Raw genomic sequence first — 16,562 nt, forward strand, 5'->3', positions numbered from 1 at the left:
GACTTCCTCGAAAGAGAGGACTCTGGGTTTCCAGATATAGGATGCCATACCTGTAGCAAGACACTGGCAGTTCTTTGTAAATAAAGCACTGCGTATCTTGACAGCGCTATATAAATAAATGATGATGATGAAATAAATGATTATGAAATATTATCTGACACATCTGTTGATAATTTGACAAAAAAAAGTCTGTTAAACAGTTCTAAAATTGCTACAATAAGAATCTAAATAAAGGTATAGATCTATTATCTGGAAAGCATAGAATTTGGATTTTTTTCCTGGATAAAGGAAAAAATGGATGAGTAGTTTAGATCATGATACCTTAAGTCTGCTAAAAATTATTTAAACATTAAATAAACCCAATATGATTGTTTTTCCAACAATATAGAATTATGCAGCTTAGTTAGGATCAAGTATAAGGCATTGTTTTATTATTACAGAGAATAAAATTAGAACTATTTGCTTAAAGTGGAGTCTACAGGATATGGCTATCCCATAATTCTGAGCTGGATAATGGTTTCAAGATAAGGGATCACATACCTGTTCTATTCATTTATAGAACATAAAAATGCTCTTCAGTATTTACAGCCATTGCTAAGTATAAGTTCAGGTAGGCTACAATGTACACCACAGCTTGGCTGCACCTACCTCCAATACTTTGGAGCACAGGTAAAACTAAATAACATTTTCAAGACATTTTACAACATAACAAATATAAAATGCATGTTTTAGTTTTTTTAAGCTTGATGTTTGCATCGGTTTATTGAATTTCACAGTTTGTGTGAAGTTGAGGCTTCAAATATGCTGCCAGAGAAGCATACATTTTAGTTTGGATTTGCTCACATATTATACAAACATAATATTACTCATTAATACATAAACAAGTTAAACAGAAGTCATTTGGATGTTGTGGGCAAAAAAAGTAATTTGGATGTGTGCTGAGGCTAACTCATGGATGATTCACAATAGATTGCTTAGCTTCTTGGAGATACTGAAAGGTCTGTCTGTGAAGGCAGAAATGTATCAGTAACATGAGCACAAATTAGTTGTATGTATGACTGCATCTTTAGAGACAACCACCAGCCGAATCTATCACTGTATGATTCTTTATGAAGTTAAAGCAGCACCAGAATGATCAGATAGTTTACAGATTATTAGTATATAACAAAAATCTATTATTCATCCATTACAGGCCCTATATTCTTTAACTTTCCCCCTTTGAGCTCTTCCAGTTTTTGCTTATCTAAGCTTTCTGTAATTATCAGTCATTGTGTACCTACGATAAAGGAATGACATACAACACAAGTCCACAATATCATCATGAGTATAACTAATATAGCGAACAATACTATTTTTACAGAAAATAAAAGACGACAACAAAAACATAAAAAAACCCTGCAGAATTTGAAAGGTAAAACAGGTAATTATTAGTGGTTGCCCCAATACATCTACGGAATATTATAGACTGTAATTATAGGGAAAGGAAATAAGTTCTTCCAAAAATAGAGAAAGGTATTATAGAAATCATCATATGAATTCTTACTAGGGCTACCCACTTCATTATTTTTAAATGGGCAATTAGGCTTTGATGGAAAATGTGACTTCACTAACAGGACAGAAAACCATATATTCCCACCTGCCCAAAGAGGCACAATCTGCATGTTAAAATAGAATAAAGAATAGGGAATTATGTTCTTTTGTTTGAAATAATAGTAAAAATTTCTTGAGCAATGTTTTTAATTTGTGTCTTTAAACAAAAATGTAAAACTATGTGTTTTCTCATTCAGTTGTTTTAATGGCTGCTTCAGTTTTGTATGCCTACTCAGTGGTGAAACATTTTGCATACAATTAAGGCAAATATATTTAACAAAAAGAAATGATAGCATAGAATCTGAAATTATATATACACATGGAATAACTAAATTTAAACACATGCAACCAGGGGAATAAGTCATAGATTAGAAAAAAAAATGCAGTGAATGCAACTAATAGAATAGATAGAGGTGGAATAAATATTCCTCTTGTGCAAATGCCCTTAAAGGGATTCAGAATGTTTTGCTTATGAGTATTTTTTTTTAAGTTAACGGTATATCTAGCAATTGATATTTTAATAAAATGCATTCTCACTTGTCCCTCTATGTGTTTATATAATGCACATTTATTAAATATGCATGCTTCCATAACACCTGGAGGCATGAAAGATAGGCAGCCTGTATGAGTTAGTTCTTACTATAGCAGGTGCTTTGCGTTAGAATGAATACTATAACCCTTTAAAATGCAGCAATTATTATGTAAATTGTTCTGTTAAAGCATAAAGTCAGAATATGCAATACGCCTAGATTTGGACTGCCTCCCAAGCACCCCTGTAATCCAGGGTTTGGGATAGCAGACGGCAGGTGGGCCCGTACACCCAAGTCCAACATGGTCTATCTGTGAATTAGAATTAAGAAAAGATACATACATAACCAAAAGGTATAGTAAAAACCACATATGTTTACAATAATTAGGAAAGAATTGTTCTGGCATTAGCTGATTCACCAAAAAAGTTAAAATGATTCATTGACTGCTATATATAGTATCATTTTCCTGCCTTTGGTTTTATGTTTTTGTCAGATATTGAGTACTTTTGTTAAATATTGAGTACTGGCCATTACATGACCTCTGTAATCTGACAGTAGTGAATTGTGTACTAGGTAGTTTTATAGATACTTAATACTTCTCCCTTATCCAGATGCTATTCAGTTACATTATAATTCACCAAGCCAGGCTGATAGTGACACAGATGTCCCATACATCTCGACATAATGAAATCTGTTTCCTTGGCAACCATAACCACACCATGCTTCTTAGAGCTTCCTGTCACACACGCACCACTGCAAAGCGGCAGAAAGAAGCATAGTGTTTATCAGATCTAAATTCAGAGTTGGCTTTTATTCCATTCTTCATTGCATTTTGCTTAAGGGCAAAAAATACATTACTAGCGTCAAGTACATTTTCAATTTAGAGGTGCATATCAATTTGCCTTCTAGATTTAAATAATAAACATTGCCATCTTTACACAAATTTGTGTCATTTTGGCTAACATTATGTTCATGGAAGAAAACTTTGCCTTTTTACATTTTCCTTTAAGCTAATATAACCTCGGTTTGCTGTACATGAATGTAAACTAAAGTTGACCTGACACACTAAGGGGTTTATTTACTAAAACTCAAATTTATCTCATATTTTTATTAAGCCAAGCTTAACCAAGCTCCCATCCACGATTTTATCTTATTTATCAATAAAATAACTCGTAAAAGTTTGACAATTTCTAAAAATCACCTCAAAGCTGCTACTTTGCAGGATCTTGTCTCCTACATATTATTGCAAGATATAAAATCCTAATTATGAATGTCGGGGGCCCACTGAACAGTTTGATGCTCGTTGTGCATATGTTTACTAAAAATAATCCCATGTGACATCATTTCTGTTATTTCATTTCTGTTATTTCAGTTACTACAAAACCGACACATTTAATGCATTTTAGGGTGGGTAAAATCATAAAAAAGTAAAAAGCTTTTTGGGGTAAAGTTGCAAAAAATATTTTTTGGAAAGTACATACTCTGACAAATCCAAAACCAGTAATTATTTCTTTCTACTCCAATATGCAAAGCTTTGCTAAAGTTAGCATCTTTATGACATTTGTGAAAATTGTCTAAAACTTCACAATATTCAACATTTATCTTACACTTAACTTACAAAGCTTAATCACCGTAAATATGAATGCCAGAGGTCTACTGAAGAGTTTGATGCCGATTATGCATAGATATACTAAAGTATGTGGCCTGTATGGATCCCAAATGAAAATAGCGTGAAGTAGGGTAAAATGTTAAGTGTTTAATACAAATGTGTAATTAATGGTTAATATAGATATTTTCAGGTGTGCCACTAAAGGATAACTGTTGTTAGGGAAAGTCCCCAGTGGGTGGAGAAAAGGAGGTTATAAAAGTGAAGGTTACAGGCAGGGATTTTGGAGATGCGTTATGGGAAGAGAGATGAGCAGCAAGCTCTGCAGCAGTAGAGTCATCTCTCTGAAGAGTTACTAAACATGGACATTGAGAGGGCTAGTGGTAAACAGTATTCTCTAGGAAGTGTAAGATGGAAGACTAGCATGGGTAGCTAAGATCCCTATGAGGGGGTAGTGGGCAAAGTGTTCTCAGCGGGAAACCTGCCAGCCAGGGTCTACGAGGAGAGGACCCAAGAGGGGTGCCAGTGAGAGTGAGCCCCACTGGCAGCGTGTAGTTGAAAGAAGAGTTATATCGGTTATATCGGCAAACCGGGGTGTAGAACCTGCTAATGTGCTGCTGTTCTGATGAAGACCATGACTAATAAAAGAAGAAGTGTTTTACTACAACTCTCTGCAGCGTGTGTTTTTACTGGAGGATTTCCCCCACACTACAGGTCGGTGCTATATTGGGGTTAATACGGGTATGGCATAGAAGGTGGTTGCCAATTACAAGTGCATATTTTTCTCATGTGCAAACTCAGCTTCTATGAACAAAGCACACTGCCTGTGTATTATGTGTTCCCTAACTGTACAAAGACTCCAGAAAACCATATTTTTTGGTGAATATACATTATGAAAAATTCATCATGTGTAAAGACGTCTTTCTACACCAAACCACAAAGCTATGCTAAAAAACATGTAAAAAACATAATACAATACAACAATACAACAATAATGCAGGGATAAAAATGCAATAAAACCACAAACATTCTGCAAATCGTATTTTATCTTATTTTTCCCAATCCACTTTTCTTTTTTCCACAGCCAATCCCTCTTACTACTGTGCCTTTAACTGCACAGTTCACCACAGGGGAGGGGCTGGGTGTTCTTTATAACAACATAAAAGCAAAGCTTCAAATGCACAATCCTTCAGTAATAAAATAAATAAACTTGATTGCAGAGGACATGAAGGGACCTTTCCTGCAGGCTGCATACTGGTGATCTTACTTAAATTGCACTATGATCGCCAGTGTGGAATAGACCACCATAGGCCGTAAATATTGTCGGTGTAATTCTATGGATGTTTGGCATTTGTGTACTCAGTGGTTATGTGACATTTAAAAACAATTCCACTTTCGACAGTAAAATATTAATAATGATAATAATAGCAATCTGATTATTACACTTATTATGTGTGCTATTATATTTCACACCATGTGTTTTGTACAAGACAAATGAAAAATTTCTTGCTCTCTTTATTTCCCAGCCTTGATAATTGTGACACCTCATTTAAGATTCAAAAAGATTTAAAAAAAAAGTTGGGAAACTGAAAGCTGAAAAAGAGAGGTTATTAATAATAGCATGACACTGAAAGGAATATTTGAATAAATAGCACAGGAAGAAGCAGAAGCCTGTATTGGTCTGACAAATATGGTTGTGTTCTGGGTTGAACAGCTTTCTGTTCTGATTAACTACAATATTTATTAAAGTTTCCCAAGAATTACTTTTATGTCCATTAAAAAGTGCAAATATGCTTTTTAAAAACCAGGGCTAATTATATTCTGAGGATCAGATCATTTAGAGGCAGAATTGTTGAAGCTAATGAGGAGCTGATGATCCATAGATCTTACTACACATAGCATATTTCAAAGAACCAGTTCTCTTTTAGTTTGCACTCATTTTTGGGATGATATCTTGTAGCCTAGTGAATAAATGGAACATGTTTTCCAGAAAAATAATTAAGTAAAGAATATTTATCTGTAGAACAGAATAGTTTTAAATCACAGCAGATACATCTGCTAGTGTTATAGACCAGCTTTTAAATATATTTGAAAGTATATATAAATTAAATTTAGAGGGTATGAAATTTCTAATGTATTCTAAACCTTCATCATATTGTAGATATGACCAGGTTTTCATGACAGTTCTATGCATTTAATAAAGAGCTACTGATAAATTGAATGTAACTAACAGAGATAATAGCTGAACAGAGCAGTGAAATTGCTAATGTTCCATGAAGAGAAAAGACGAGAGAGCTTAGGAATAAGCTCAGTGATGAAAGAATAAGAAATATCTGTGAGGTTCCAGAAACAGATTAACAGTTGGCATTGAAGGTTTATCTAAGTCTTTTGTACTAAAGATAATGAACAATGACCCAGGACTTTATCTCAACTCTAAGATTTTATAGCTAGCTTTTCAGCCATTTATTAAATTAATTTGTTGGAAAAAAATTGACTATATTAAATAATAACTCAGATTTGAAAGAGATGGCGACATGCTTTTTTCCCACAAGTTAAGGTAATAGTTCCATTGTGCAAGACCAGCAAGGGAGATGCAGTTTAAAAATGTAATACAGGAGAATTAAAAACATTTCATACTACCAAACTTGTTCATCCATTGGGGAAAAAAAAATACAGTATGCATATGTAATACGCAGCAAACTTTTGCTTTACGTTGTATTTCTGGTGAAAAACTGGCCTTTCTGCAGCACCTGCATGCTGTTTCAGATTATGTGTCCTATCATGTCTGAGCTGTGGTTGGAAATCAGTGTGCATACTGTAAATCTTATGTTATGCACATGTGCATCAGCAGCACACTATATTTACCATAACTTATATCATGTTATTTGTAAGATTGCATGATCACAAAGTCAACACAGTTAGTGATGAGTGAATCTTTCTGCTTCACTGAAAAATTTGTGAAACTACGAAAAAATTTGTGAAACAACGAAATTTCACGAAATGCATTGAAGTCAATGGGCGTTTTTATATGCGAAAAGTTTTTCTCGCTCCAAATGCATTAAAATCAATGGGCGTTTTTTCTTTTTGCCAACTTTTTTTCTCCAAATGCATTAAAGTCAATGTGCGTTTTTTTATGGCCACTTTTTTTCTCCAAATGTATTAAAGTCAATTGGCGTTTTTTCTTATGGTGACTTTTTTTCTCCAAATGCAAGTCAATGGGTGTTTTTTCTTATGGGTGTTTTTTCTAGGCACATTTTTTGCTCCAAATTTTCACTGCAGTATCACGAAAAAAAATTGCAAATGGCGAAATTCAGAATTTTGCTATGAATTCATGGCTGGCGAAATTCGTTCCGCACTAACCACAGCACATCAAGGTAAACCGCATATGGCGGTCATAACTATTTAAATCTACTCATATTTTTAATAGGCTTAGACCTTCCTCTTTGGTTACATTATCTCCCCCCTTAAAACATTGGTCTGACACGATGATCATTTTAAAACAAAACCTTTTGTAAGGAGAAATCTCCATGAGCAACGCCCAATTTTAAAATATAAGACCATCATTAAAATGGAATGCTATAGGGGGGTATTACACTCACATGGAGGTTCGGTTTCCATCCCCTTAGCTAAAGTACAAAGATAGTCTCCAAAGAAACATGGGTTTACCTTGATATTGGTATGATGGCTTAGCAATTACTGTATATTACCATGAATCTTTAACTGAAATACTAGCTTTTCAAATTGTATACATTTGTCTAGAAAAAATTACCAGTAAAACAGGGCCATGATATGTGTATTAGTGATGTGCAGGTCGACAAACTGTATACTTAGGTCGCAGGAACAGCTCGGCCTGAACCTGTCCACGGCCCAAATAAATTTTGCACTTGTCGGCCTGAAACCTACCTACTCGCAGGTATCGGGCCGGCCCGCAAATCCCTAATATGCATGGATTAATCATTGTTGTGCACAATTCTAAAGCAATTTCTGTCATTAGTATCTTAGTGGTTTGCAATGCAAAGATAAGCAAAAGGAAAAAGGAATAGAAATAAAACTGAAGCCTCAGTCATTCATTTTCGGTTGCCATGTCAGCATTTTCAGCTGGAGTCTGGAAAGGATCAGAGCAGCAATGCTAATTATTCAAAAATGATGAATGGAAAATGAAAACCAATTAAAAAGCTGCTTAAATTATGTCTATTTATAACATACTAAAATTCATTTAAAGGTGAACCTCCATGTTTAAATCACACAGCCTGAAGTACCACCAATCTTTACCTTTCGAACTTCTGGCAACTGGGTGAAACATGGATGCTGAGTGAGTCATTTGGTAGCTTACCAAAAGGAAGCATATTGTACTAACTTTTCATTGTATTTATAGAAAGGAGAAGAAGAAGAACAAGACTAAGTAGGAAACAGGATCACTGATGTAATTTTGACAGCAAAGGCAAGTAGGAATACATTTCGACTAGAGTATCTGAAAAAAAATCTTATTAGTAATTATGATAAAATTACTACTTTAATACAAGTATTATCCACAGTCATCCACAGGCAGTCTGTATGTCTTCTTTCTAAACAAATAGAATTCTTACTTTTATTGTTTTCTCTAGCACATATATTTGCTATGTTTTTCCTGTAACAAAAATTGCTTTTATTTCTTAATGTAACCATACTGCAATTGTATTCATTTATTTTAAGTGTCAGCAGTTAGACAACAGCACTCTGCACTAAAAACTTTAGTGTAAAGTTCCAAGCAAATACACTGCACAGTATGGAAAATGTTCAAGGTTGTCCGTGCCTGCTACAAATGAAGAATGGAAAAGACAGAAGAAGCCTAAAGAAAATCTAAAGCACAGCCAGCTTGGAGGACATTAATGACAAAAACAAACATGGACTAGTGCCATAAAATATATTTGTAAAAAAATCAAACTTCTACATAATCTTTTTATTAAAGTTTTTGTTCACCTTTAAATTAACTTTTAGTATGATGTAGAAAGTGATATTTTGAGACAAATGGCAATTGGTTTTACTTTTTTATTATTTGTAGTTTTTAAATTATGTAGCTTTTTTTCAGCAGCTTCCCAGTTTGCATTTTCAACAATCTGGTTGGTAGGGTCCACATTACCATAGCAACCATGCATTGATTTGAATAGGAGACTGGATATAAGGCCTGAATATAAAGATGATTAAAAGTAGCAATAACAATACATTTGTAGCTTTACAGAGCATTTGTTTTTCGATGGGTCAGTGACCCCCATTTCAAAGTTGGAAAGAGGCTAAAGAGCAAGGAAAATGACTCAAAAACTATTAAATATAAATAATGAAGACCAATTGCAAAGTTGCTAGGAATCAGACATTCTATAACTCACTTACCTCAAAGGTGAACCATACTTTTAAAGTTGTAATAAAAAATGATGTCAAGTCTATCTAGTTTGGTAGGAGCTAGAATTTTTACCTTCATAGGTTCCACTTTCCAAAAGAGCTCCACTTTTCTCCAATTCCATAAAAGCTTCCACAGTGATAAAGTTGTAGTCCACTCCTGGCACCTCTCCTTCTTTAGGCTGTCTGGTCGTACCTAAAAACAAATGTGATCGTGTCAACATTGGCAAATATTTATTTTCTTAGTTCAATAAATAAATCATAGCTTGCTTGTTGAAAAACAAATTACATTAAAACAAGATCCTATATTAGTAAATTAATCACAAATTAATTTTCTGTTCCAGTGAAAATTGGAAAGCCCAAAAAGTTGCATCTATTATATACAGAAAAGAGATTTTAACTTATATTCCACAGTACAGTATTCTAGTTCTAACAGTCTCTCCCATACTTCCCAAAATTTGAAAACTAGAAAGAAAAAGAAACAAAGAAAATCTGGCACACATTTTGTGGCGATATATATTTAACACACCCATTATGTGGTAAATCAGCATATTATCCCCAGACATGCCCATATAATAACTAAATAAAATAGATAATGAGCTTATTAACCCCAGATGTGTTAGTATAATCACTACAGAAAACAGATATTTAAAATATTAGAGAGAAATTATCAAAGAGCACTTATATTACAGAAAATGGATAATCAGCATATTAGAGAGATATTACCAAAGAGCAATGCATTGCAAAAATGGCCAATTAGCACTCAAAAAACTCCAGAAATACCAGTAAGATCAATGCACCTACAAATACCAGTAAGATCAATGCACCTACACTTGCACAAACTTCTGTAATAAATCCAAGATGGATCTTTGATTTTTTTCTCCGAAGGAGTAAGGAGTGTAGAATTAGTAGGGCAATGCAAGACATTTACATTTGGGACAATGGCTGTGCTCTGAAAATTGGGATGGGATGTATGGTCTCCTGTCCTTTACTAAGCCTTGCTAAAGTCTCTCTTTTTCTTCTGTCTAGGCATTTTTCCTTCTAGCTTCTGTTCTGTAGAACATTTCTTTCTACATGCCAGGTTCTACAACATTTTGAAATTTGCCTAGGTCATCTCCTTTAGACACTCCTTGTACTCCACTGAAGCTGAATTAAACAAAAATCGCCAATTAAAAGGGTCACTACTGCTTGTTAATGTGCTTGGATCTACCTGATGCCTTTGCTACCATAGATCAATCTTTCCTTTAAAAATCCTCAGTTATTTCGGTATCAAGGACACTGTCCTCTCTCAGGAATTGTCTTTGTAAACTAATCAGAGGTTATGGATTGCAATGACCTCTAAAGTTTATGATACCAAATTCCATATATCTTGCAGTAAACTCTTATCTTCTTTACTGATGAATAAATATTTTAGTCTTTACACAGTCTACTTCAGGGGTCCCCAACCTTTTTTTACTCGTGAGCCACATTTAAATGTAAAAAGAGTTGGAGAGCAACACAAGCATGAGAAAGTCCATGGGGATGTCAAATAAGGGCTGTGATTGGCTGTTTGGTAGCCCCTATGTGAACTGGTAGCCTACAGGAGGCTCTGTTTGGTACACCTGGTTTTTGTACAACCAAAACTTGCCTCCAAGCCTGGAATTCAAAAATAAGCTCCTGCTTTGAGGCCACTGGGAGCAACATCCAAGGGGTTGGAGAGCAACATGTTGCTCGCGAGCTACTGGTTGGGGACCACTGGTCTACTTAATATTAAAAAATAAAAAACACTTTTGGAGAGAGCACAAGTTTTCAACCAAAAACACCCCTTTCTTGGTTGTGCATTTCAGCAAGTTAGTTGCTTTAGCCTCACATTCCACTTCTTTCTGTATATATTCCATCTATGGGCAATCTTGAAAACAATAATTTTCCTTTATTTATATACCACTGGCATGTTACTCTGTGCTTTTCAGTGATTTCTTGTGATTCACATGAGTTAACATTTCACATCTACCTCAAATATATAAAGTGGTGACTCTAGGGTGTTGATATCAATCCCTCTTACTATTAAACTTTCCATTGCTTACAGCAGGGAGTCAGTTATCCATTGGTTTACCATAAAAACAGCCAGTTTGTGTTATATGTAACAACATGTTTAAATATGATTCCATACTGGCCCACAAAATGGCTTCTTCCCTCAGACTTCTTGTATTAGAGTTGGTAGTTATTTGGCATTGGGGTGGCAATAGAGCCAGCTCCAAAACTAAGTTATGTGTTAGATACAAATTTTACAGACAACGCACCCTAGGGAGATGGATCGTGAATATGATTTGTATGCATTTGAGGATAGTGAGGAGGGTATTAAATCTCAATAGTTGCGCACTATATTTATCTACATTGAAAATTACTGTTTAAGTCTTGTACCTTGCTATATTTAGTGCTCTATATGACATGTTTACTCTGGTATATGTATAACTGTGTACCTAGTGTTTTTGTGTGAGAGGCTTCTAAACTGAGCAGATTGGATTTTAACTTATTTGTATGGGCTGGGACTTATAGTGTCTATACAGCAACAATCTCTGTAAGAATTTCACAAGAAATTAAACACACCTCGTGCCTTTATATAATCATGGAATTCCTTGGCAAATTAATAATAATATCTATGTACATGCATTAAACAATACCTTCCCCTCATGGGTGCTTGATAACCCCTACTAATAGAGGGGGTTTAAATATTTGATTCTTTTTAGATGACCTTAACTAAAATGTTTCTGTAAGAAGGTTGTATTGCTTGCTTAGGACAGGTTGCTAATTGTCTTTGTTTACACATGTATATATTTATATATTAATAGGTTTGCATATGCATGTTCTGGGTATAGCTTGGAAGGGTTGAAGTTGATGGGGTAATATCTTTTTAAACTCAAATTAAGTATGTAAATACACAGCTAAAAGAAGAAAAGAGTAAACATATTCTGAAATATTGTATATATACAAGATAGATATAGCTAACATGCCATTTAGTATTTAATTGTCTTTCCTGGTAAACTAATCTAAAAACTATACTTTTTTCTAAATAGGAGTTGGAAGCCAAGTGCATCCCTTTTAAAAAAAATTAGTATAAAGAACTTGAGTGATTTAGAAAACATTTTGTTGAGCCGGTCCCTTATATAATAAAGAATCAAAAATGATTACCCTTCTGCTTCCTCTTTCTGAAATTTCTTTCAGCAATTGTCAAAACAGAGTAGTAATATTTGAAGCTTTTATAGCCTCCCTACAGCAATTTGAACACTTAATACATCAGAAGCACATATGGTCATTTGCATTATCATAAAAATCAGGCTGCAATGAGCTTTTTGCATAGTCAATGTTTTTTTTCCCAGGCAAATTAAACACAAAGACAAAAAGAAAAATATGCCATTAACACAACAGATCAGTTCTACCCACTTAACATGTACAGTATAGTATATATTTCATTTCTAGAATGCTTCCTTGCTAACCTGCTTGTGAATATTTTCCCAACATCAAAGTGGAACTTTAGTAAGATGCAAGAAGCTCAATTAGCTCCTACAGTCATGGTTCAGTGAGGTAGATTGTAACATGGAGGGGAGGCTTATATGTCAGTGATGTTTCAATTGTTTCATCTACACACATAAGCAGAACAATCTTTGTGTTTTTAAAAAGTAAACATTTTCATAAGAAGGGAACTACATATTAAGGAGACACCGGTTTCTGGATAATAGATTCCATATATGTAATCCCAGTCTCTTTCACAATCTTTCTTTATGCTCAAAGGTACAGTAAAGAGTCTACTTTTTGAATTCAAAAAATTATTATTATTACTTTTGTCCCACAAAGGTAAGCCTTAGCTGAAATTATTTTGTCATAACCTCTTCTAAACATAAAATCATATATAATTCCACAAGTCAATAAACAATTGGAGTAACTATACTAGATTATGGGGAAGCCATAACAAACATCAAGAAAGTTTATAAGCAGCAATAGGCTCGGAGTTTCACAATATAGAGGACTGTGATGGGGCAGACTCGATTATAGTATGTGAACTTGCCCTATTTACAAAACCAGAAAAAGATAGAGGCAGATGTAAAATAAGACATTGAGAACAGAATTTCCCAATGGATGGTGGAGGTCAGCTACAGATTTATTGAAGATCTTAATTAAATCAAATAAAGCAGCCCTTACCATGCCATGAAAAACCCATCAGTTTATAATAAATAAACTTTGGGAACCTGTACCAAGTGGCACGGACAAAATTAAATACCCTTGAATGAGTGTGATATAACCCATATCAAAGTAAATAACAATTATAAACAACATTTAAAAACCCTACAGAGTTTGAAATAAGCACAGTAAAAGTATGATTCAACTGGGAAACACCAACTGATATAGAATATTTGATCCAGATATTGTAGCTATAACAATAAATAAAAAAATAAAAAAAGAGAGGGGTCAGTGGGGAGCTCCAGCAGTAATCCAGGTGCCCGAAGAGAAAAGAGGATGGTTCCCTGCTCCCTTAGTTTTTCATTCAAACCCCTTCCCAAGAGTGATGGTTGATACAGATGCAGCCTGAATGTCTCAAATGACAACTTTTAAAGCCATGCACTTATATAACAATCGTTTTTATCTTCACTTTTGCCACAAACATATTCCTTCACATACAGTGAGACAAGAGCCAATCAATATTTGTTGCCTCATGAGGCTAAATATGATTTCCTTGCCAAAGTGCCCCAGTGGGCTGATATTTACAGGTGAACATACACAGAAGATCAAAGAAAGGATAACACAGCATAGATCCACTGTCAGAAGTAGTTCACACAGTTTTAGCATATTGTCATTCCGCCAAAGCATTTACTTAGTCAACTGAAATATCAAGTTATTGATTGCAGTGCTCCTTTGAGAAAAGGGGCAAAAGATTATGATTGTGAAAATGCCACGAATAAACAAACCAGATACTATATGGCTTGATATGCCTTAATAGAGATTATCATATAGTGACATTAATTTGAATTATGCTGGTTAGTGTATGCGCTGTGGCACATATTACAAAATATTTTTTATCATTCAGGTAAATGTTAACCATGTTAAAGGGGTTGCTCACCTTTAAATTTAATTTTAATATGATGTAGAGAGTAATATTCGGAGACAATTTGCAATTGATGTTCACTTTTCATTTGTGGTTTTTGAGTTATTTTGCTTTTTATTCAGCAGCTCTCTAGTTTGCAGTTTCAGCAATCTGGTTGGTAGGGCCCCAATTACCATAGCAAGCATGCATTGATTTGAATACAAGACTGTAATATGAATTGGAGAGTGTCTGTATAGAAATATGAGTAATAAAAAGTATCAATAACAATACATTTGCAGTCTTTTGTATTTTAGTGGCCCTCATAAAGTTAAAATGAAACTGAAATCCATCAGTCTCTAGTTATTACTTCGAAATTACCTCACAGAGAAATAAAGTAGATACCCTTTATAACTTAACACAGGCAAATGTATGCTAACAAAAAGAGTGAATATGTAAAAAGCTAAATTAGAAAATCAAATGTATCATACTGAAAACCACAGAATATGAAAGCTCTCAAACTGAGATCTTTGTTAGGAATGCTCACAGGAAAAAACACATATATATTTATATATATATTTCATGTGTAAAAAAACAACAACTATAGTTTCTATTTCTTTAGCATCAAAATGAGACAAGATTGTGCAGTGAAGCTATTCTATGACCAGCAGAGGGCAGTCGTTGTACCTAGTTTATGTTCATGTAATCTCTGATGCCATAAAAGTAATTGAATTCAAGCACTAACACAAGCACACTAGAACAAAGGTTAATAACCAACCAAATAACAGAAAGATTCCTGCCTTGTACTACCTAATAAAGTAAACTCATACACAGGAGCATTTTATACAAATACAGGAACACTGGTTAAGGAAATGCATACATGAGGAGATATTTGAGGGAAAGTTGCAATGCTTTCAGTTTAGGTACTTTTTTTCAGGTTTTTTTGCATTTATGTTGGGTGTTTACCCATGCATATACATTTTGTTTTGTTTTTTTTTTCTAATGGTAGAGTTTTGGCCATTTGGTTTTTTGACTTTGACTTTTGAACTAATTGGTCAGGACAGTGCCTGGAAATTAGTGTTGCTAATTAGAGCCACTCTTCATCTCTTTCATGAACATACCTTATTAGAACAACAATTTCATAAAACAGCTGAAAACTTGGGTATAAGGCAATACAAGCATGAAAAGATTTTGATTTGTCAATATATTCAACTCATCAGACTTGAAGATTATCAACCTACTGCCTTTGTCTACATGAAAATCAAAGAGATGATACACTTTTCTAAGTGACAAGCAGAACGTAATTAGAAACAACTTTTCAATATGCAAAATATTGAATCACACACCAGGCAGGTGACTTGTATTGGACCTAAAGAAACTTCAGGGGTTGAATTTGATCATTGATTATGCTCTCTCTTTCTCTGTGGAACAATAACACTAGCTCATACTCCCAATACTGCCAAGTAAAATGGCACTTATACTATTTATACCTGATATATCTACCTAAATATGGATATATAAATGGCTGTGCACACAACCACATTAAGCAGATTTTACATAGCCAGCTCATTTCTGGCGGTGTGTGAGATTGAAGCTAACGTTTTTTAAAATGAAAAAAAAAAAAAGATCAAAAGTCGCACACTGTATTTTAAAACTCATAGCATTACATTTTATTAGTTAAAAGTAAACTCCCAAATCAATTACCCACCTTCTGAAAATTGATAAATACCAAAATTGATCAAAGAAATATTTCAAACAAATTATACATAAATTCATATATACCTAAATTCAACTTCATCAAATTTCAATAATTAATTATTCAGCATATAGTCTATTGAAATTGATTGTCCATAAAATTGATTAATCAAGCATTTAATGACGCTGTTAAAAATTGGATTGGATCATTTGTTATCAGTTTGTGTCAGTAGTTAATCGTTACTTTTATGACATGGGTGTTATTACAGTCTTTCAACTTGAAACTGATGATTGAGCTGTTTTAAATTTGCTTGGAACTTTTCAAAACAATGTCTCATTACTTTGGTTATTGATAAGCGACCACTTAGGTTTTTGAAGACATGTTAATGCCCATAAATCAACGTGTGTTATAGGGCATTCATATAAAGCTCCGTGAGGACAGTAGGCAGATGCGGTAACGGTTATAAATGAAGATATATGCTACATCAATGCAGACGTAGAGGCATACTGTACCACACTGCTTTCCAGAGTGACGATACTAGCGGTTTCCATTCTATTTAAATGTGCAGCATCTTCGCTTCATATGAAGAACTGTTTGAAAGCGCTTTTAGCCACAGTGTTCTCCAGGATGGTGCGATGATCTCAGCATGTACACAGCAGCTCGTAGATTGATGATCATCACTTCTCCATTGCTGTACAAAGTTCCATAGCCGCT

General features: G+C 34.2%; 1 protein-coding gene across 12 annotated transcripts in view; it reads right to left on the reverse strand.

Moving 5' to 3' along the window:
- LOC108711202 (membrane-associated guanylate kinase, WW and PDZ domain-containing protein 2) overlaps positions 1-16,562 on the reverse strand; it is a 441,642-nt gene that overhangs the window by 143,787 nt on the left and 281,293 nt on the right. For all 12 annotated transcript variants that reach the window (XM_041586534.1, XM_041586537.1, XM_041586536.1 and 9 more), the window contains one exon: positions 9,176-9,295. In XM_041586534.1, the coding sequence (XP_041442468.1) occupies positions 9,176-9,295 (120 nt within the window). The remainder of the gene's footprint in view (positions 1-9,175; positions 9,296-16,562) is intronic.

This window comes from Xenopus laevis, chromosome 3L (genome assembly GCF_017654675.1).
Source record: "Xenopus laevis strain J_2021 chromosome 3L, Xenopus_laevis_v10.1, whole genome shotgun sequence".
NCBI classification, from domain to species: Eukaryota; Metazoa; Chordata; class Amphibia; order Anura; family Pipidae; genus Xenopus; species Xenopus laevis.